Source organism: Capricornis sumatraensis, chromosome 4 (genome assembly GCF_032405125.1).
Source record: "Capricornis sumatraensis isolate serow.1 chromosome 4, serow.2, whole genome shotgun sequence".
In the NCBI taxonomy this organism is placed as follows: Eukaryota; Metazoa; Chordata; class Mammalia; order Artiodactyla; family Bovidae; genus Capricornis; species Capricornis sumatraensis.
Genome location: NC_091072.1, coordinates 10958456 through 10977696, shown reverse-complemented (window position 1 = coordinate 10977696; position 19241 = coordinate 10958456). Strand labels below are relative to the sequence as shown.

General features: G+C 37.6%; 1 protein-coding gene across 1 annotated transcript in view; it reads left to right on the top strand.

Moving 5' to 3' along the window:
* Window positions 1-19241, top strand: part of LOC138078041 (disintegrin and metalloproteinase domain-containing protein 5-like) — a 103622-nt gene that overhangs the window by 67607 nt on the left and 16774 nt on the right. The window contains exons 13-14 of the mRNA XM_068970508.1: window positions 10336-10422; window positions 11079-11190. Coding sequence (XP_068826609.1) covers window positions 10336-10422; window positions 11079-11190 — 199 coding nt within the window. The remainder of the gene's footprint in view (window positions 1-10335; window positions 10423-11078; window positions 11191-19241) is intronic.

Here is a 19241-nt window from a genome sequence, read left to right as displayed (position 1 = left end):
CTTTGACCCAGTCTCTTCATTCTTTCTGCAGCTATTTCTCTGTTCTTCTGCAGGAGCACACTTAAGTCTAGTTTTCTAGTTATTTATTGTGTGTGTACTCAGTCAATTGTATCCAGCACTTTTGCGACCCACAGACTCCTCCGTCCATGGGTTAGTATTCCAGATAAGAATACTGGAGTGGGTCTCCATTTCCTCCCTCAGGAGAGCTTCCCCACTCAGGGATAGAGTCTGCACCTCCTGTGTCTTCTGCCTTGGCAGGTGGATTTTTTTTTTTTTTTTTACCATTGAGCCACCTGGGAAGATTGCAGGACAGTAAGTTTGGACTATTATCAAGAGTATAAATAATTACATTGCCATTAAAAGTGAAGAAACAGTGAAAGTTTTATTTTTGAATTTGAGGAGATGTGTGGAACCAGCTACTAGTTTAAAATGCTTCATTTCAGTTTATAAAAGCATATAGCTAATGAAGTGAAGATTAGAAATGCATCAAGGCTATGGTTTTTCCATTAGTCATGTATGCATGTGAGAGTTGGACTGTGAAGAAAGCTGAGTGCCGAAGAATTGATGCCCTTGAACTGTGGTGTTGGAGAACACTCTTGAGAGTCCCTTGGATTGTGAGGAGATCCAACCAGTCCATTCTAAAGGAGATCAGCCCTGGGTGTTCTTTGGAAGGAATGATGCTAAAGCTGAAACTCCAGTACTTTGGCCACCTCATGCAAAGAGTTGACTCATTGGAAAAGACTGTGATGCTGGGAGAGATTGGGGACAGGAGGAGAAGGGGACGACAGAGGATGAGATGGCTGGATGGCCTCACCGACTCGATGGATGTGAGTTTGAGTGAACTCCGGGAGTTGGTGATGGACAGGGAAGCCTGGCGTGCTGCAATTCATGGGGTCGCAATGAGTCGGACATGACTGAGTGACTGAACTGAACTGAACTGAAAAAAAAAGGTTTCTCATTTATCATCAGAAAAGCATGACCACAATTAATTTTTCTCATTTAATTTATCCCTGAATAATTAATTTTTACTTCCCTGGATCTTGAGTTAGCAGTTTACTTTTGTATGGCATTTTATTTTTGGATATAATGGATTCCAGTAAATCCTGATTCAGCCATATGATATATTTAATTCACATCATAGTGAAATTGTCTAATCAGTGTCAGCATAAGTTCCATATCCTATACCTGTGAGTCTAATTCTTAAATTCAAATAGTTTGGAATACCTTATAGGATCCTTTCTACATGTCAGTGAAGATTTAGTTTCTATCCTGTATCTGAAAGTACAAACTACCAGTTGATCAAAAGCTTATAAAGTTTGAATGGTTAATTTATTAGAGTCACCAATAGTATGAAAATGGAGAAAAACAAAATCTCTTATTGGAGTGCAGCGGTGTGATAACAAAACCAATACAATATTGTAAAGTAAAAAAAATAATAAAATAAATTAATATAATAATATTAATATAAATTAATATAATAATAATAAAATAAAATTTAAAAAAAAACAAGGAAAAAAGAGTTTGATCAAAGTTTCTCTTGAGGATAAGAGAATATTATGGAGAGAAATGAACTTGATTTTCTATGAGCTTTCAATTCATTCTTGTAACATTTACAATATATGCTGAGACCAGTAGTTTTGCTTATATTAATAACATTTAAAATTAACCTAGGGAAGGCTGGCTGAATTTCTTTAACAGTTCATCCTATGCACCTCTTTTTTAAAAATTTATTTATTTTTTATTGAAGGATAATTGCTTTACAGAATTGTGCTGTTTTCTGTCAAACCTCAATATGAATCAGCCATAGGTATAAATATATATCTTCCCTTATGAACCTTCCTCCCCATCCCACCCCTCTCCATTGATACAGAGCCCCTGTTTGAGTTTCATGAGCAATACAGCAAATTCCCATTGGCTATCTGTTTTACATATGGTAATGTAAGATTCCATGTTACTCTTTCCGTACATCTCACCCTCTCCTTCCCTCTTCCCATGTCCATAAGTCTATTCTCTATGTCTGTTTCTTCATTGTTGCCCTGTAAATAAATTCTTCAGTACCATTTTCCTAGATTCCACATATATGTGTTAGAATATGGTATTTATTTTTCTCTTTCTGACTCACTTCACTCTGTATAATAGGTTCTAGGTTCATCCACCTCATTAGAACTGACTCAAATGTGTTCCTTTTTATGGCTGAGTAATATTCCATTGTATATATATACCACAACTTCTTTATCCATTCATCTGTTGATGGACATCTAGGTTGCCTCCATATTCTGGCTGTTGTAAATAGTGCTGCAAAGAACAATGGGATACATGTGTCCCTTTCAATTTTGGTTTCCTCAGGGTATATACCTAGGAGTGGGATTGTTGGGTCATATGGCGATTTTATTCCTAGTTTTTTAAGGAATCTCCATACTGTCATCCTATGCAGCTCCTACATTGCTATTTAACTAAGAAGTAATGGAAACTATCATAAATTAGGAGTTTGGAGTTAAGATATACACTGCTGCTGCTAAGTCACTTCAGCCATGTCCAACTCTGTGTGACCCCATAGATGGCAGGCAGCTCACCAGGCTCCGTCATCTCTGGGATTCTCCAGGCAAGAACATTGGAGTGGGTTGCCATTTCCTTCTCCAATGCATGAAAGTGAAAAGTGAAAGTGAAGTCACTGAATCATGTCCAACTCTCAGCAACCCCATGGACTGCCGACCACCAGGCTCCTCCTTCCATGGGATTTTCCAGGCAAGAGTACTGGAGTTGGGTGCCACTGCCTTCTCCAAAGATATACACTACTATGTATAAAATAGGTATATGACAACAATCTACTGTATAGCACAGGGGTCTATATTCAGTGTGTTGCAATAACATATAATAGAAAAGAATCTGAAGAAGAATCATCATTGTGTGTGTGCTCAATCTTGTTCGACTCTTTGTGTCCCCATGGACTGCATCCCACCAGGCTCCTCTATTCATGGGATTTTCCAGGCAAGAATACTGAAGTGGGTTGTCTTTTCCTACACCAGAGGAAAAAGAATATATATATATATATATACACATCTGAATTACTTTGTTGTACACCTGACGCTAAGGCAACATTGTAAATTAGCTATACTTAAATTTTAAAATGAATTAAAAAGTAAAGATATAAAATTCTTCTCAATTGCAGTTAGGAACAATAGTTTTTGCTGTTTTGTAAAAAGCCCTTACAGTGTGATGCATTTTCATTAAAAATTTAATATCTTCCAAAAATAAATAAATTATGGAGAATATCAAACAAATTTAATTATTTTTAGCATTCTTTTATTTATGAGATAAGAGGTCAAATCCATTACTTTCTGTTTGCAATCTCAGAAATTTAAAAATAGTTTTAGGTATTAAAAAAATGACCCCCAAATTTTTTTGACTTTAAACTCAGAACTGGTAAGATAAAAATCACCACAGTTGCCCAAGGTGGTATGGTCACTTAATTAAAAAGGATTATTGGTATACAGTAAAATTTGCTTAGCTCCCTGTTAACCAAAGTGACAATGCAAGAGCTTCCATATTAATAGGTGAATGTAGTAAAATTATACAGAACTTTAGCTCTTTCAAAAATATGGAGAAGTTTTAAAAATAACCATTTACATGATACAAAGGCAGAAAATTATTTTGGTGAACTACTGAATCTCTCTCATCTAGGTGAATTATAGAAAGTAAAGAAAAGCTTTGTACTACCTCTATTCCTAGAAAATTCCATGGATGGAGGAGCCTGGTGGGCTCCAGTCCATGGGGTCACAAAGAATTGGACACGACTGAGTGACTTCACGATGACAATGACCTCTATTAAGAGCAAATTAAATACTTCACAACCAACTTCTAGGTATACAATTCTTAAAAATCCAAATTATAATTTTACATCAATACAGTATTCAGTTCAGTTCAGTTCAGTCACTCAGTCGTGTCCGAGTCTTTGTAACCCCATGAACCGCAGCACGCCAGGCCTCCCTGTCTATCACCAGCTGCCGGAGTCTACTCAAACCCATGTCCATTGAGTTGGTGATGCCATCCAACCATCTCATTCTCTGTCAGGCTCTACATTATTCACAGGCACATTCTAAAATTATCTTATGACTGATCCCACCAAAACTGAACAGTTATTACTAAAATTTTTCAGACTCATTATTTTTTTTTATTACAGATACTATAAACAAAATAAAGGTTACTTTGCACAAAATATAATATTCTGTATTCATTTAAACCTTGACTTTGACTGTCTTCTTTTATATTCTGAAATAATCAGATATAACATCAGGATAAAGCTAGTTTGTCTTTTGAAAAGCAGTTACACAACCCATTACCCTGAGATGGTTGTCTTCTGCCATTATTGCTACTAATATGTCCCAACTGTATAATTATAATTTTAACGCAGTTAAGGTATATTTCAGAAAGAAATGAGAGGTAGATAATTACACCTCTCATACAGAAGCTAGTTAGCAGCCTAAAAACTTATACACACATTATATGGTTCCTTAAAGTCACACTCATTTTCTTTTTAAAGTGGCAAAAATGAACAACTTACACAACCCAAAGGTATAGCCATTCTATAATATGTAAAACAAGCAAAACTGTATGTGTATGCACATGTATATACACATGTATATGCATATATGCAAACATTCACATATATTTATATATTCACAAATATTCAAATATTTATATATTCACAAGTATATATATACATGTATATATCATGGGTGGGCTCCCCTGGTAGCTCAGCTGGTAAAGAATTCGCCTGCAATGCAGGAGACCCCGATTTGATTCCTGGGTCGGGAAGATCCCCTGGAGGAGGGATAGGCTGCCCACTCCAGTATTCATTGGTTTCCCTGGTGGCTAAGATGGTAAAAAATCTGCCTGCAATGCAGGAGACCTGGGTTCGATCCCTGGGATGGGAAGGTCCCCTGGAGGAGGGCATGGCAATGCACTCCAATATTCTTGCCTGGAGAATCCCCATGGACAGAGGAGCTTGGAGGGCTACAGTCCTCGGGATCACAAAGCGTCAGATGGGACTGAGCAACTAAGCACAGCACAGCATATATCATGGGCAGACTTACTGACCGGTTAAGAATCAGAAATGATATCAAAACAACTCAAAACAAAACTGAGAAGGAAAAGAAAACTCAAGAGAAATGGAGAGTGAGCCAAAGTAAATCTTTGATGCCACTTGTAAATTACCCTACAAGGCATGTGCATATAAGAAAATACATGTCCATACTTAAATAGCTTAAAGGGAACTTTTGTTGGGCAAAGAAATTTGAGTATGGCAAATATGTCCACTTAGGTACTTCATTTGGGGCTTGAAGACTTTCAGAAATGTAAAAACATAGCTTTTATACAAATATAAATTTGAGCACCCATCAAACACAGCAATGAAGGAACAAATTGTGAAAGCTAGTTCAAAGAGTGTTTAAAGGACTACATATTTAGAGCCATTAGGCAAAAGAATGTTGAAATACAACTGCTAGGTTTAAAGTAAAATCTGCTAATGTCCTATAGAGCAGTAAAACCATAATTTGGGGGTTATCTTTTCAGTCAGACAAAACTCATTTATATATTTGCCAGACAAAATCTGTTATCATGTAACTTAAAATCTAGGCCCTTATCAGTAGTGACTAGCAAGTTATGGAAAATACATTCCCTTAAATAATTAAATAATCTTTGTGTTTCCTTTAATGAATGTTCAAAAATGACATTGGGGTGAGTGTAGTTCTCTCATTGTCTCTATTTACAAATTGTGGACAACTTTCACAGGTTTATTAAGCAATATTGCACCAATATTAGTTTTTAATGATCTCCATACCTCTTTTAAACAGCAATATTACTTTTAAGTAAATTTTATACAGATCATTTTTTTATGTTGTGCAATGTATAAGCAAGTGTTTTTGTAAGCACTGTAGGGAGTAAATATTTAAATAGCATTTGAAGATCTCATGTAAATACTAGTTTGGATTGAGTAACATATTATTTGATCAAAATTACTGTCCTATGGCTTGTTTGATCTCTGGTTCCTCTGCCTTTTCTAAAACCAGCTTGAACATCTGGAAATTCACTGTTCACGTATTGCTGAAGCCTGGCTTGGAGAATTTTGAGCATTACTTATCTAGCGTGTGAGATGAGTGCGATTGTGCGGTAGTTTGAGCATTCTTTGGCATTGCCTTTCTTTGGGATTGGAATGAAAACTGACATTTTCCAGTCCTGTGATCACTGCTGAGTTTTCCAAATTTGTTGGCATATTGAGTGCAGCACTTTCACAGCATCATCTTCCAGTATTTGAAATAACTCAACTGGAATTCCATCACCTCAACTAGCTTTGTTGTGATGCTTTTTTAGTGATGCTTTCTAAGGCCCATTTGACTTCACATTCCAGGATGTCTGTCTCTAGGTGAGTGAACATACCATCATTATTATCTGGGTTGTGAAGATCTTTTTTGTACAGTTCTTCTGTGTATTCTTGCCATCTCTTCTTAATGTCTTATGCTTCTTTTAGGTCCATATCATTTCTATCCTTTATTATGCCCATCTTTGCATGAAGTGTTCCCTTGGTATCTCTAATTTTCTTGAAGAGATCTCTAGTCTTTCCCATTCTGTTCTTTTCCTCTATTTCTTTGCATTGATCGCTGAAGAAGGCTTTCTTATCTCTCCTTGCTATTCTTTGGAACTCTGCATTCAGATGCTTATATTTTTCCTTTTCTCCTTTGCTTTTCACTTCTCTTCTTTTCACAGCTATTTGTAAGGGCTCCCCAGACAGCCATTTTGCTTTTTTGCATTTCTTTTCCATGGGGATGGTCTTGATCCCTGTCTCCTGTACAATGTCACGAACCTCTGTCCATAGTTCTTCAGGCACTCTGTCTATCAGATCTAGACCCTTAAATCTATTTCTCACTTCCACTGTATAATCATAAGAGATTTGACTTAGATCATGCCTGAATGGTCTAGTGGTTTTTCCTACTTTCTTCAATTTAAGTCTGAATTTGGCAATAAGGAGGTCATGATCTGAGCCACAGTCAGCTCCTGGTCTTGTTTTTGTTGACTGTATAGAGCTTCTCTATCTTTGGCTGCAAAGAATATAATCAGTCTGATTTCGGTGTTGACCATCAGGTGATGTCCATGTGTAGAGTCCTCTCTTGTGTTGTTGGAAGAAGGTGTTTGCTATGACCAGTGCGTTCTCTTGGCAAAACTCTATTAGCTTTTGCCCTGCTTCGTTCCGTATTCCAAGGCCAAATTTGTCTGTTACTCCAGGTGTTTCTTGACTTCCTACTTTTACATTCCAGTCCTCTATAATGAAAAGGACATCTTTTTTCAGTGCTAGTTCTAAAAGGTCTTGTAGGTCTTCATAGAATCGTTTAATTTCAGCTTCTTCAGCGTTATTGGTTGGGGCATAGACTTGGATAACTGTGATATTGAATGGTTTGTCTTGGAGACAAACAGAGATCATTCTGTCGTTTTTGAGATTGCATCCAAGTCCTGCATTTTGGACTCTTGTTGACCATGATGGCTACTCCATTTCTTCTAAGGGATTCCAAGGCAGAGGAACCAGAGATCAAATTGCCAATATCCGCTGGATCATGGAAAAAGCAAGAGAGTTCCAGAAAAACATCTATTTCTGCTTTATTGACTATGCCAAAGCCTTTGACTGTGTGGATCACAATCAACTGTGGAAAATTCTGAAAGAGATGGGAATACCAGACCACCTGACCTGCCTCTTGAGAAACCTATATGTAGGTCAGGAAGCAACAGTTAGAATTGGACATGGAACAACTGACTGCTTCCAAATAGGAAAAAGAGTATGTCAAGGCTGTATACTGTCACCCTGCTTATTTAACTTATATGCAGAGTACATCATGAGAAGTGCTGGGCTTGAATCAAGATTTCTGGGAGAAATATCAATAACCTCAGATATGCAGATGACACCACCCTTTTGGCAGAAAGTGAAGAGAATCTCAAAAGCCTCTTGATGAAAGTGAAAGTGGAGAGTGAAAAAGTTGGCTTAAAGCTCAACATTCAGAAAACGAAGATCATGGCATCTGGTCCCATCACTTCATGGGAAATAGATGGGGGAATCAGTGGAAACAGTGTCAGACTTTATTTTTTTGGGGCTCCAGAATCACTGCAGATGGTGACTGCTGCCATGAAATTAAAAGACATTTACTCCTTGGAAGGAAAGTTATGACCAACCTAGATGGCATATTCACAAGCAGAGACATTACTTTGCCGCCTAAGGTCCATCTAGTCAAGGCTATGATTTTTCCAGTTGTCATGTATGGATGTGAGAGTTGGACTATGAAGAAAGCTGAGCGCTGAAGAATTGATGCCCTTGAACTGTGGTGTTTGAGAACTCTTTGAGAGTCCCTTGGACTGCAAGGAAATCCAACCAGTCCATTCTGAAGATCAGTCCTGGGTGTTCTTTTGAAGGAATGATGCTAAAGGTGAAATTCCAGTACTTTGGCCACCTCATGCGAAGAGTTGACTCATTGGAAAAAACCCTGATGCCTGGAGGGATTGGGAGCAAGAGGAGAAGGTGACAACAGAGGTTGAGATGGCTGGATGGCATCACCGACTCGATGGACATGAGTTTGGGTAAAGTCTGGGAGTTGTTGATGGACAGGGAGGCCTGGCGTGCTGCAATTCATGGGGTCGCAGAGAGTCAGACATGACTGAGTGACTGAACTGAACTGAACTGATGGATTGTTTTTGGAAAAACTTTCTTAAATTATGTTGATTGTTTCTGTAGAATATATAAATTTATATTGATTTTTAACTTATTATGATCAACTCTTGATTTTTTTTCTGATTGGTAGATGAATGTTTTAATTGAATAATATTAGTTCAATATTATATTCTGCTATCATACAATACATATAGTTATCATGTATGTTGTACATAAGAATAAGCAAACAGCATTAACAATAATATAATGTTTTATATCTATAACAATAATATACTTCTATAATTATAGAATGTTTTCAGAAAGTTCTAATATTCTATAAACAATATATCCAACAACAGTTAATGTTCTAATTTATCTTAGAAATTATTAATTCTAAGAGCTACACTAGAAAATTAATGTACATATTTTTGAAAGAGAGTCTCTAGTCTCTAGTAAATTCAAATTTACTTTTTAAATTATTGTTTATTTATTTATTTTGTACTTTACAATATTGTATTGGTTTTGCCATACATCAACATGAATCCGCCTCGGGTGTACACGTGTTTCCAATCCTGGTCCCCCCTCCCACCTCTTTCCCAAAGCATCCCTCTGGGTCATCCCAGTGCACCAGCCCCAAGCATCCTGTATCCTGCATTGAACCTAGACTGGCGATTCATTTCTTATATGATATTATACATGTTTCAGTGCCATTTTCCCAAATCATCCCACCCTCTCCTAATACTTTTTGATAATATCATAGTATCTGTCACATCTTGCTTATTTGAAAACATACAGGTACGTACAAGATCTGAGGTCTCTCTCCCCTTGAAATCTAAATGACATTGGCTCCAATCTCTGTTTCTGAGTTCTGATCCCCCTCTTTCTGTCTCCTCTGTTGTTATTATGATCAAAAAGCAAAACTCAGCCAAAAACAAAAATCTTTTGTAAAGTATTGATTTTATTGAAAAATTTTGAGTAATTGGAAAAGGTCACATAATTTAACGCCATAAATTAGGGCAATATAAATGTACACATTAAACATTCCTTTTCTTAGAAGGCCATTTAGCCATCTCTTTCATGAGAGTCTCTCATCATTGTATTACCTCATATAATTTCCTGTTATCCTTGCTTTTCTCCTCATTTTTTTCCCCACATGCAATAGTAACGTGCCTCATTTGCTCCTCATACACGTGATTTTATTATCTCAACCTCCCATGCGATATTTCTCAGCCCTAACTGCTCCTGGTAATCATCTAAACCCTGCCCACAGATATATTGATATAATGGTGTCGGGTATAGCCCAGGCCTGGATATTTTTTAAATGCTCCTCACATAATGATTGAACTCAAAGGACTAACCAAATTATTTTTCTGGATATTTTTCTTTCTAAGAGGACTGCTGGTACTAGATGGCAAGAAAATAAAATTTTCAACTTCTTACATGACTATACTTTTACAGTATGAAGGCACATAGTTTATTTATTTCATATTTATTTCAATGCTGTCACAATTATAACTTTATGTTTTGAGTTTTTATGCCAATTCTTGGTAATATGAAACCTTGAATTTTTTCTCATGTATTATCTATATGCACAGTCTAATTTGTTGGTTTGACTGAATTTGTTTTTCAATTTCTTTGCTTTGTTTTAGTATTGTTTGAACTTTTCCTGTAGAGAGGTTAGATTCCTAATAAATACTACACAATGCAGTAATGATGTTGATTGTAATTCAAAAGGAGTAAGTAATTTCAGTTTTCATTTTAAGTAACATGCTTTGAACAATTCAGTCAACAGTTTGGAGATTTAAAGAAATCTTCTGAGTAATTTTTTATCATCTTCATGCTGCTTGGTGTGATTTAACAGTCTATAACTTACAGCTTCAATCTTACTTTCTTGAGAAATCTTGCCAAACTGTTTAATATTAGAGAAGATGTAGAAACATTTAGGATGATTCTGGCATATAAAATGATTGGTAAATATGTGGGCTGGATATGCTATAGGTACTGTGTTTATCATTTAACCAAAATGATATTTTAACAGAGAAAGGCAGGAACTGGTAAATGAGGTCATTAGAAGTGTTTTGTTCATTAATTTGGTGTCCAGACTTTTCTGTGAAGTTAGGAAGTAAATGATAATTAGTGGCATGTTATTGTTGATTGATCATATCTTGGTCTGGTTATGGGGCAAGTTGAAATAATTTTTAAAAATGATTTGGCAACAGAAGCCAGATATACTTTCTACAGTATAGGAAATTTTCAAGGTAAAATTTGTGACAATTTGTTGAATTTGTCTATTTAAGTTAAATTCTCTGTTCAATAAGTATAGAATATTCATTGGTCTCTATGGAAAACCAACTTTGTACATAAAAATTGTTCTATTTTCTAATTATTCTAGGTATGCAACAATTTAAATCATTGCCATTGTTCGAAAGGGTTTGCGCCTCCTAACTGCAAGCCCCTTCTAGGAGGGTTTGGAAGTGTCGATGATGGACACCAGCACAAAGCTGGTTAGTGTCTTTAAAACTTTGTTAATCTAAGGTAATATGTAAGAAAATGAAATTTAGGTTCCAAGCCACATTGCAAAGCAACTCACGTCAACAAATATGAGTTTTATTTTACTTATAAAATTTTAAAAAACTAAGACAGTTTTAAGTTTGTATTCCTGTATCAACGTTGATATTGTTTACTAACAAAAATTGTACCTAGTAGTAGGAAATTTGAGAAGTAGAAATTACAGTGTACCTAATTTGACCAGTTAATTTCGATTGTTCACTTTGGATTGTCTCACATATGCTTGGTTTAAAATGGTGTTAAGTCATCTTCGTTGTCTTTCAGGCCACTCCTTTCTTTTGCATTGTAGGGGTTCCAACCTAAAATTTAAAATTTTACCTTGAGAATATCCCCACACCTAGGGTTCCTGAGGATTGTTTTGAGATCAAGTAGGTCTGGATGAGACTGGGAACAACTGGAGAATATTCCTGATTTCAGAAGAGGATGTCTGTCCCCCTTTACCCCTTTTCCTTTGGGTCAAATAAATGATGAGCTCCTGGGCAGGCTTATATGCAGCTTGAATACCAAGAGGAGGCATACATAGGGGAGTAACTTCTTAAACAATTAAAATACAGATATATCAGACTGTGTGTAGACCTAAGAAAAGGAAATATAATCATTTAACATGTAACAAGAAACTATATATATTATTATTTTCACATAAATATGTAGAAAAAATGGGTATTTATTTCAAATTTGATATTATTCTGTATTGTGTACTTTTGTTAAATAAGTGAAGTGAAGCTGCTCAGTTGTGTCTGACTCTTTGCAACCCCATGGACTGTAGCTTATCAGGCTTCTCCAACCATGGGATTTTCCAGGCAAGAGTACCGGGGTGGATTGCCATTTCCTTCTCCAGGTTGTTACGTAAATTGCTATTATTTAAGTGAAACAGCAATAGAACTAATTAACAGTGCTGATCAATAGTAGTTTATAGAAAAACCAATTAAAAGTAACAATATATGAACAAGAACAATACTTTATAATGAGAATATAATGTATTCTATAATACAGCAATTTACTTTACCTCTTTTTAAGAACCCTATACTAGATATTTAAGTTTTGCATGGCTATCTTCTTTTTTCTTAAAATACATAAATGTATGATTTTTAGAAAGGAGAAAGAATAAAAATATAACAGGAATAATTAACGTGTCATGCTTCTTTCAGTGCCATAATAGAGTCAGACATATTTTTTGTTTTATTCTCCAGTTATACTTTTCTGAACTGCTTGCAGCCTTTAAGGTATCCTTCTTTTAAGTAGTAGCAAAGTGGAATAGAATCAAATGTAAAATTCATTTTGACTTGAAGCTTTGTTTTAACAAGCCCACGTTTACTGAATTGCGATATCAGTTCATTGTAATGGCATTATGCTAAGTATCTTGACAAAAGCAGTTGAGCATAGGATACTAAGGGTTTTCTTTACTAGATAAAGCAGGCTCTCAGGCTTGGAAAAACTATTAATATTTTGCAGCTCTGCAAAAATGTTCAATCACTTTGTTGCTACAGGCTTGGTATGATAGGCCACCTCTCTGTCAGTCAGCTCTTTTGCATATTTAAATTCATCACATAGGCTATCCGTGTCTCAAATGCCCATCATTTTTATGCACTCCGAAGCACACTGGATGTTAAATATTTCTTTTTCAGGGAACATGGCTTAAAGCATAGAAGTAATCTTAGTTGGTGAAATCTAATTTGAATTCCATATAAATTACTGTTTTAATAAAGGAACTGAGGAAGTCCTTCCTAACTTGCTTCCCCATTGCTGGTTACATTTTTTGAGTTCAGAAGCAGTCTTTATTTCCAAAGGTATGAGTCGTTTTTTCAAGTGTATGAATTGTTGTCACAACCTGTGCAAATCAGAGAACTACCAAGGTGTAGTCAATACATCCTATTCTGGAATTCTGCAGGCCTCTTCACAGATCATCAGATTGCTTTGGAAAAGCAGCATATAAATTTCCATTTCATTGAGAACTTTTTTTTCTCTATTCTCATCCTCCATGAATTTCAACATTAGAGAAGTATTTTCTTCTTGTCCAGCATTTTAAAAAATAAGATTTTACATCAGGTAAATATTTTAGCGTGGCTATGCCAAAGCCTTTGACTGTATGGATCACAATCAACTGTGGAAAATTCTGAAAGAGATGGGATTACCAGACCACCTGACCTGCCTCTTGAGAAATCTGTATGCAGGTCAGGAAGCAACAGTTAGAACTGGACATGGAACAACAGACTGGTTCCAAATAGGAAAAGGAGTACGTCAAGGCTGTATATTGTCACCCTGCTTATTTAACTTATATGCAGAGTACATCATGAGAAACGCTGGACTGGAAGAAACACAGGCCGGAATCAAGATTGTCGGGAGAAATATCAATAACCTCAGATACGCAGATGACACCACCCTTATGGCAGAAAGTGAAGAGAATCTAAAAAGCCTCTTGATGAAAGCGAAAGAGGAGAGTGAAAAAGTTGGCGTAAAGCCCAACATTCAGAAAACAAAGATCATGGCATCTGGTCCCATCACTTCATGGGAAATAGATGGGGAAACAGTGGAAACAGTGTCAGACTTAATTTTTTGGGGCTCCAAAAGCACTGAAGATGGTGACTGCAGCCATGAAATTAAAAGATGCTTACTCCTTGAAAGGAAAGTTATCACCAACCTAGAGAGCATATTGAAAAGCAGAGACATTACTTTGCCAACTAAGGTCCGTCTAGTCAAGGCTATGGTTTTTCCAGTGGTCATGTATGGATGTGAGAGTTGGACTGTGAAGAAGGCTGAGCACCAAAGAATTGATGGTTTTGAACTGTGGTGTTGGAGAAGACTCTTGAGAGTCCCTTGGACTGCAAGGAGATCCAACCAGTCCATTCTTAAGGAGATCAGCCCTGGGATTTCTTTGGAAGGAATGATGCTAAAGCTGAAGCTCCAGTACTTTGGCCACCTCATGCGAAGAGTTGACTCATTGGAAAAGACTGTGATGCTGGGAGGGATTGGAGGCAGGAGGAGAAGGGGACGACTGAGGATGAGATGGCTGGATGGCATCATGGACTCGATGGACTTGAGTCTAAGTGAACTCCGGGAGATGGTGATGGACAGGGAGGCCTGGCGTGCTGCGATTCATTAGGTTGCAAAGAGTCGGACAGGACTGTGCGACTGAATTGAACTGAACTGAACTGAACTGAACTGGGCTTCCCAGGTGGTTCGGTAAAAGAATCTGCTTGCCAATGCAGGAGACCCTGATTTGATCCCTGGGTCAAGAAGATACCCTGGAGGAGGAAATGGTGACCCACTTCAATATTCTCGCTTGAGGAATTCCGTGGCCAGAGGAGCCTGGTGGGCTACTATCCATGGGGTTGGAAAGAGTCAGCCATGACTGGACACACACCCACTGCACTGCAAATATTTCAACATATCTTCTATGGCCAGCAAAGTGTACAACCATCTTGTACACTTGTTTAAGGAAGCAATGTCTTTCTACAGTGTGAAGTTAAAAAACAAACAAACAAAATCTTGTTAAATGCTTCTGCACATTTTGAGGAAACTGAAAGTGATTGAAATTTTCATTATGAAAACCTTCATATCACAGAAAAACAAATCACACCCCTTTCAGTGTTGTGTACCAGGTGGTCAGGACATTTGGCAAGTGAGATCTTTTTCTTTTCTTCAGTAAGAAATTTATAGACTGAATGGAACTTGCAAAGAGTTACATTTGCTCTGTTTGGTAAATATGCATATAGATGAACAAAGACTAGTTTGTGTTTGATCAGGATAGCAACAATCACTTTATTTTGTATGGTTTTATTAAAATTTTCATAGAAACTCAGAAGCTTATTTGAAATTCTCTTCTGGAAACTAAATTACCTAAGAGCTGGGGCAATGTGTGCTACCACATTTACTTTCTAAAACGTGACAGAGTCATTGCTTCACTGTAAGGGATCAACAGATGTTATCAAAACTTCCACTTTTTTCTCCCACTAGTCATTTTAGTTGCAATCTATGAATCTGGAAATGTAACTTCATAGTTTTGTAGAGCAATCAAGAAATTTATATTAAAAAATTAAATATATATAAAAATAAAAAAGAAAAACACAAAGAAAAAAGAAGAAATTGAATGAATAGATAAAACATGTTTGTTCTTGTAGTGGGCCCAGAACTAATCCAGCAGTAGTTATTTTTATCTGAACACTGCCATCTTTAGGGAAAACAAATTTTTTTTAATTTAGGAAACAAAAATGTGTAATTGATTTAGATACTTGCTTGTCTCAACCCAGACATTTGAGATTTCATCTCCATTTGTGTTTTTTCGGCTCCTTCTCCACCATAACCAATTCAAAATATTTTTTATTAAGATATAAGTGATGTGTAGCATTATATTAGTTTCAGGGGGTACAACATAATGATTTGATATTTTATACATTGTAAAACAATGTAGGTTGTCACTACAGTAGGTCTAGCTAACACCTGTCAGCATACTTAGAGTGTTTTTTTTCCTGTATGGGGAACTTTTAAGGTATGCTCTGTTAGCAACCTTTAAATAAGCAACGCTGTGTTATTCAATACTTCTACACACTCAGCAGAGATGTCAGCAAAGCAATTTCGCACTAGGTCTGAAGTGTAGGGTGTAAGACCTCTGCCCTCAGCACTGTGTGAGCAAGTGAAATAAGATTAAGCACACAGGAAAAAGAAAAAGGAGGCAGAGACAAGATGACTTGGTAGAAAAACATAAGCTCTTGCAAAAACACCAAAATCACAACTAACTGCTGAACAGACATTGAAAACAAATTTTGGAACATACAAATAGATACCCTACACCCAAGTACAAAGCGAAAGCCACAATGAGACAGTTGGAGGGGTGCAATAGCGATAAAATAAAATCCCATACCCACTGGGTGGGTGACCCACAACCTGGAAAATAATTGTATCACAGAACTTATTACACAGAAGTGAAAGTTATGAGCACCTACATGGGGGTCCCCAGCTTAGGGGTCTGTCATCAGGAGGAGGAACTCCCTGAGCATCTGGCTTTAAAGGCCAGTGGGGTTTGATTGCAGTAATTCCATAGGACTGGGGGAAACAGAACCTCCACTCTAGAGGGCACACACAGGTTCTTGTGCACAACAGGTCCCAGTGAAAAAGCAATGACCTCATAAGAGCCTAAACTCATCATACCATCATGCTCATTTCAAGTGGTAGTAAGTAGTAAGGTTATGCTCAAAATCCTTCAAGCTAGGCTTCAGCCATATGTGAATTGAGAAAATTCCAGATGTGCAAGCTGGGTTTCTAAGAGGCAGAAGAACCAGAGATCAAATTGTCAACATTCGTTGGATCATGGAGAAAGCGCAGTGCCAGGAATACATCTACTTCTGCTTCGTTGACTACACTAAAGCCTTAGACTGTGTGGATCACAACAAACTGTGGAAAATTCTTAAAGAGATGGAAATACCAAACCAACTTACCTGCCTCCTGAGAAACCTGTATGTGTGTTAGAACCAGACGTGAAACAACCGATTGGTTCAAAACTGTGAACGGCATACAACAAGGCTGTATGTATATTATCACCCTGCTTATTTAACTTCTATGCAGAGAATATAATGTGAAATCCTGGGTAGAATGAATCACAAGCTGGAATCAAGATTGCCAAGAGAAATATCAGCCACCTCAGATATGCAGATGATACCAGTCTGATCAGAGAAAGTGAAGAGAAACTAAAGAGCCTCTTGATGAGAGTGAAGGAGGAGAGTGACAATGCTGGCTTGAAACTCAGCATTCAAAAAACTAAGATCGTGGCATTCAGTCCAATCAATTCATGGCAAATAAAAGGGAAAAAAAGTGTTACCAGTGACAGATTTTATTTTTTGGCTCCAAAATCACTGCAGATGGTAACTGCAGTCATGAGATTAAAAGATGTTTGTTCCTTGGGAGAAAAGCTATGACAAACCTAGACAGTGTATTACAAAGCAGAGACATCGCTTTGCTGACAGAGGTCCATCTAGTCAAAGCTATGGTTTTTCCAGTAGTCATATACAGGTGTGACAGTTGGACCATCAAGAAAATAAAAAATGGTGGATAGACAGGCATACAATAGACATTCTTGTTCCTAAAGGGGGAAATTGGAAAGGAGAAAAGGGTGACAGGTCTCAGAAAATACAAATAAAACTTAGCAAGGCAAATTACATTTGATGTTCAGGCTGGAGAATAACCTTCTTAGTTTTGATGTTCTGTCCTCCAGAGCCTTTGGGGTGGGAGCATAACCCAGCTGCAGTAGCTTCTACCCTAACTCTTCAGCTCTGGACAGAGGCTCCATCCATACAGCTCTTTGGAGTAAACTGCCCCTGAGCCACTGGGCAACGGAACTTGGCTGGTCAAAAGTGAGGAAGAGATAGCTGCTGGCCCCGTGATGGGAGAGGAAGCCTGGATGATCTCTGAGTCACCCTCTGCATCCTTCTCTTTTCTTGGAGGATAAAGCGTGTTGGCAGCCAGCCTGTTCTGTGGCTCTGTGCTGTTCTCTTCGGTCGGACCTGGCAGTGCTTCTGCTGATATCATCTCATCCTTATTCCCGCCGTCTCCTGAGATGGTTCACGTGGACAGTCTATTTATCAGATGATTTTTCTGTCCACATTTTGGAACATATCCCCCCCTCTTTTTTTTTTTTTTTTTGCAAAATTCATAGACTGAGAATTCTCCAAATCTTTAAATTCTGGCACCTCTCTGCTTAGCGCTAGCTTCTTCACTTTTTCTCCTCTGCTCACATTTTACTGTAATAAGTCAGGGGTGTCCAGGCTACACCTTTGACATTTTTCTTAGAAATATTCTCAACTAATTATCCAGTTTCATGACTCACAAATTCTATCTTCCATAAAACACAAGATTACAATTTAGCCAAGTTTTTGGTCACTTTATAACAGGAGTTGCCTTTTCTTACCCATTGTTCTTTTCTGTCTAAAATCTCACCAGGAACAACTTTCATGTAAATATTTCTACCAGCATTCCATTCATGATTATCTTTGTATCGTCTAGAAAAGATGTGGGCTTTCTCTCCTCTCCTCTTTTGCCTCTGAATCCTCACCAGAGTTGCCTTTACCGTCCAGATTTCCACCGACAATCTCTTCAGATTCAGTCAGTTCAGGTCGGTCTCAGTCTTGTCTGACTCTTTGCAACCCCATGGACTGCAGCATGCCAGGCTTCCCTGTCCATCATCAACTCCTGTAGCTTGCTCACACTCGTGTCCATTGAGTCGGTGATGCCATCCAACCATCTCATCCTCTGTCGTCCCCTTCTCTTCCTGCCTTCTCTTCAGATTAATCTAGGTGTTTTCCACAATGTGCCTCAAAATTCCTCTAGATAGTATCTATTATGAGTTCCTAAGCCATTTCCACATATTTAGGTATTTTTTATAACAACATCTTGTTTCTTGGAACCAAAATCTGTATTAGTCAGAATTCTCCAGAGAAATGGGACCATTGATGGCACAGGAGGAGAAGCTTTAGAAGGAATTGATCGGCCCATGTGATTCTGGAGGCTGACAGATTCCAAGATCTACAGAGTCAGTAAACTCAGCTCGAGGAGAGCTGATGGTGCAGTTTTTGCGTGAAGGGCAGCAGCCTTAAAGGTCAGGCAAAGCTGGTGTCTCAGTTTGGGCACCTCAAGCAGGAAGAATCTTCACTGGAGGATCAGTGTTTTTGTTTAACTAAGACCTCCAGGATTGAGGCCCACCTGCATTAAAGAAAGCTACTACATTACTCAGTCTACTGATCTAAATGTTGGGCTTCCTGGGTAGCTCAGATGGTAAAGACTCTATCTGCAATGCAGGAGACCTGGGTTCAATCCCTGGGTAGGGAAGATCCCCTAGAGAAGGGAATGGGAGCTTACTCCAATATTCTTGCTTGGGAAATCCCATGGATAAAGGAGCCTGGTGGGCTACAGTCCATGGGGTCAGAAAGAAATGGACACAAATGAGCAACTAACACACATACTGATTTAAATATTAATTTCATTTGAAAACACCCCGCAG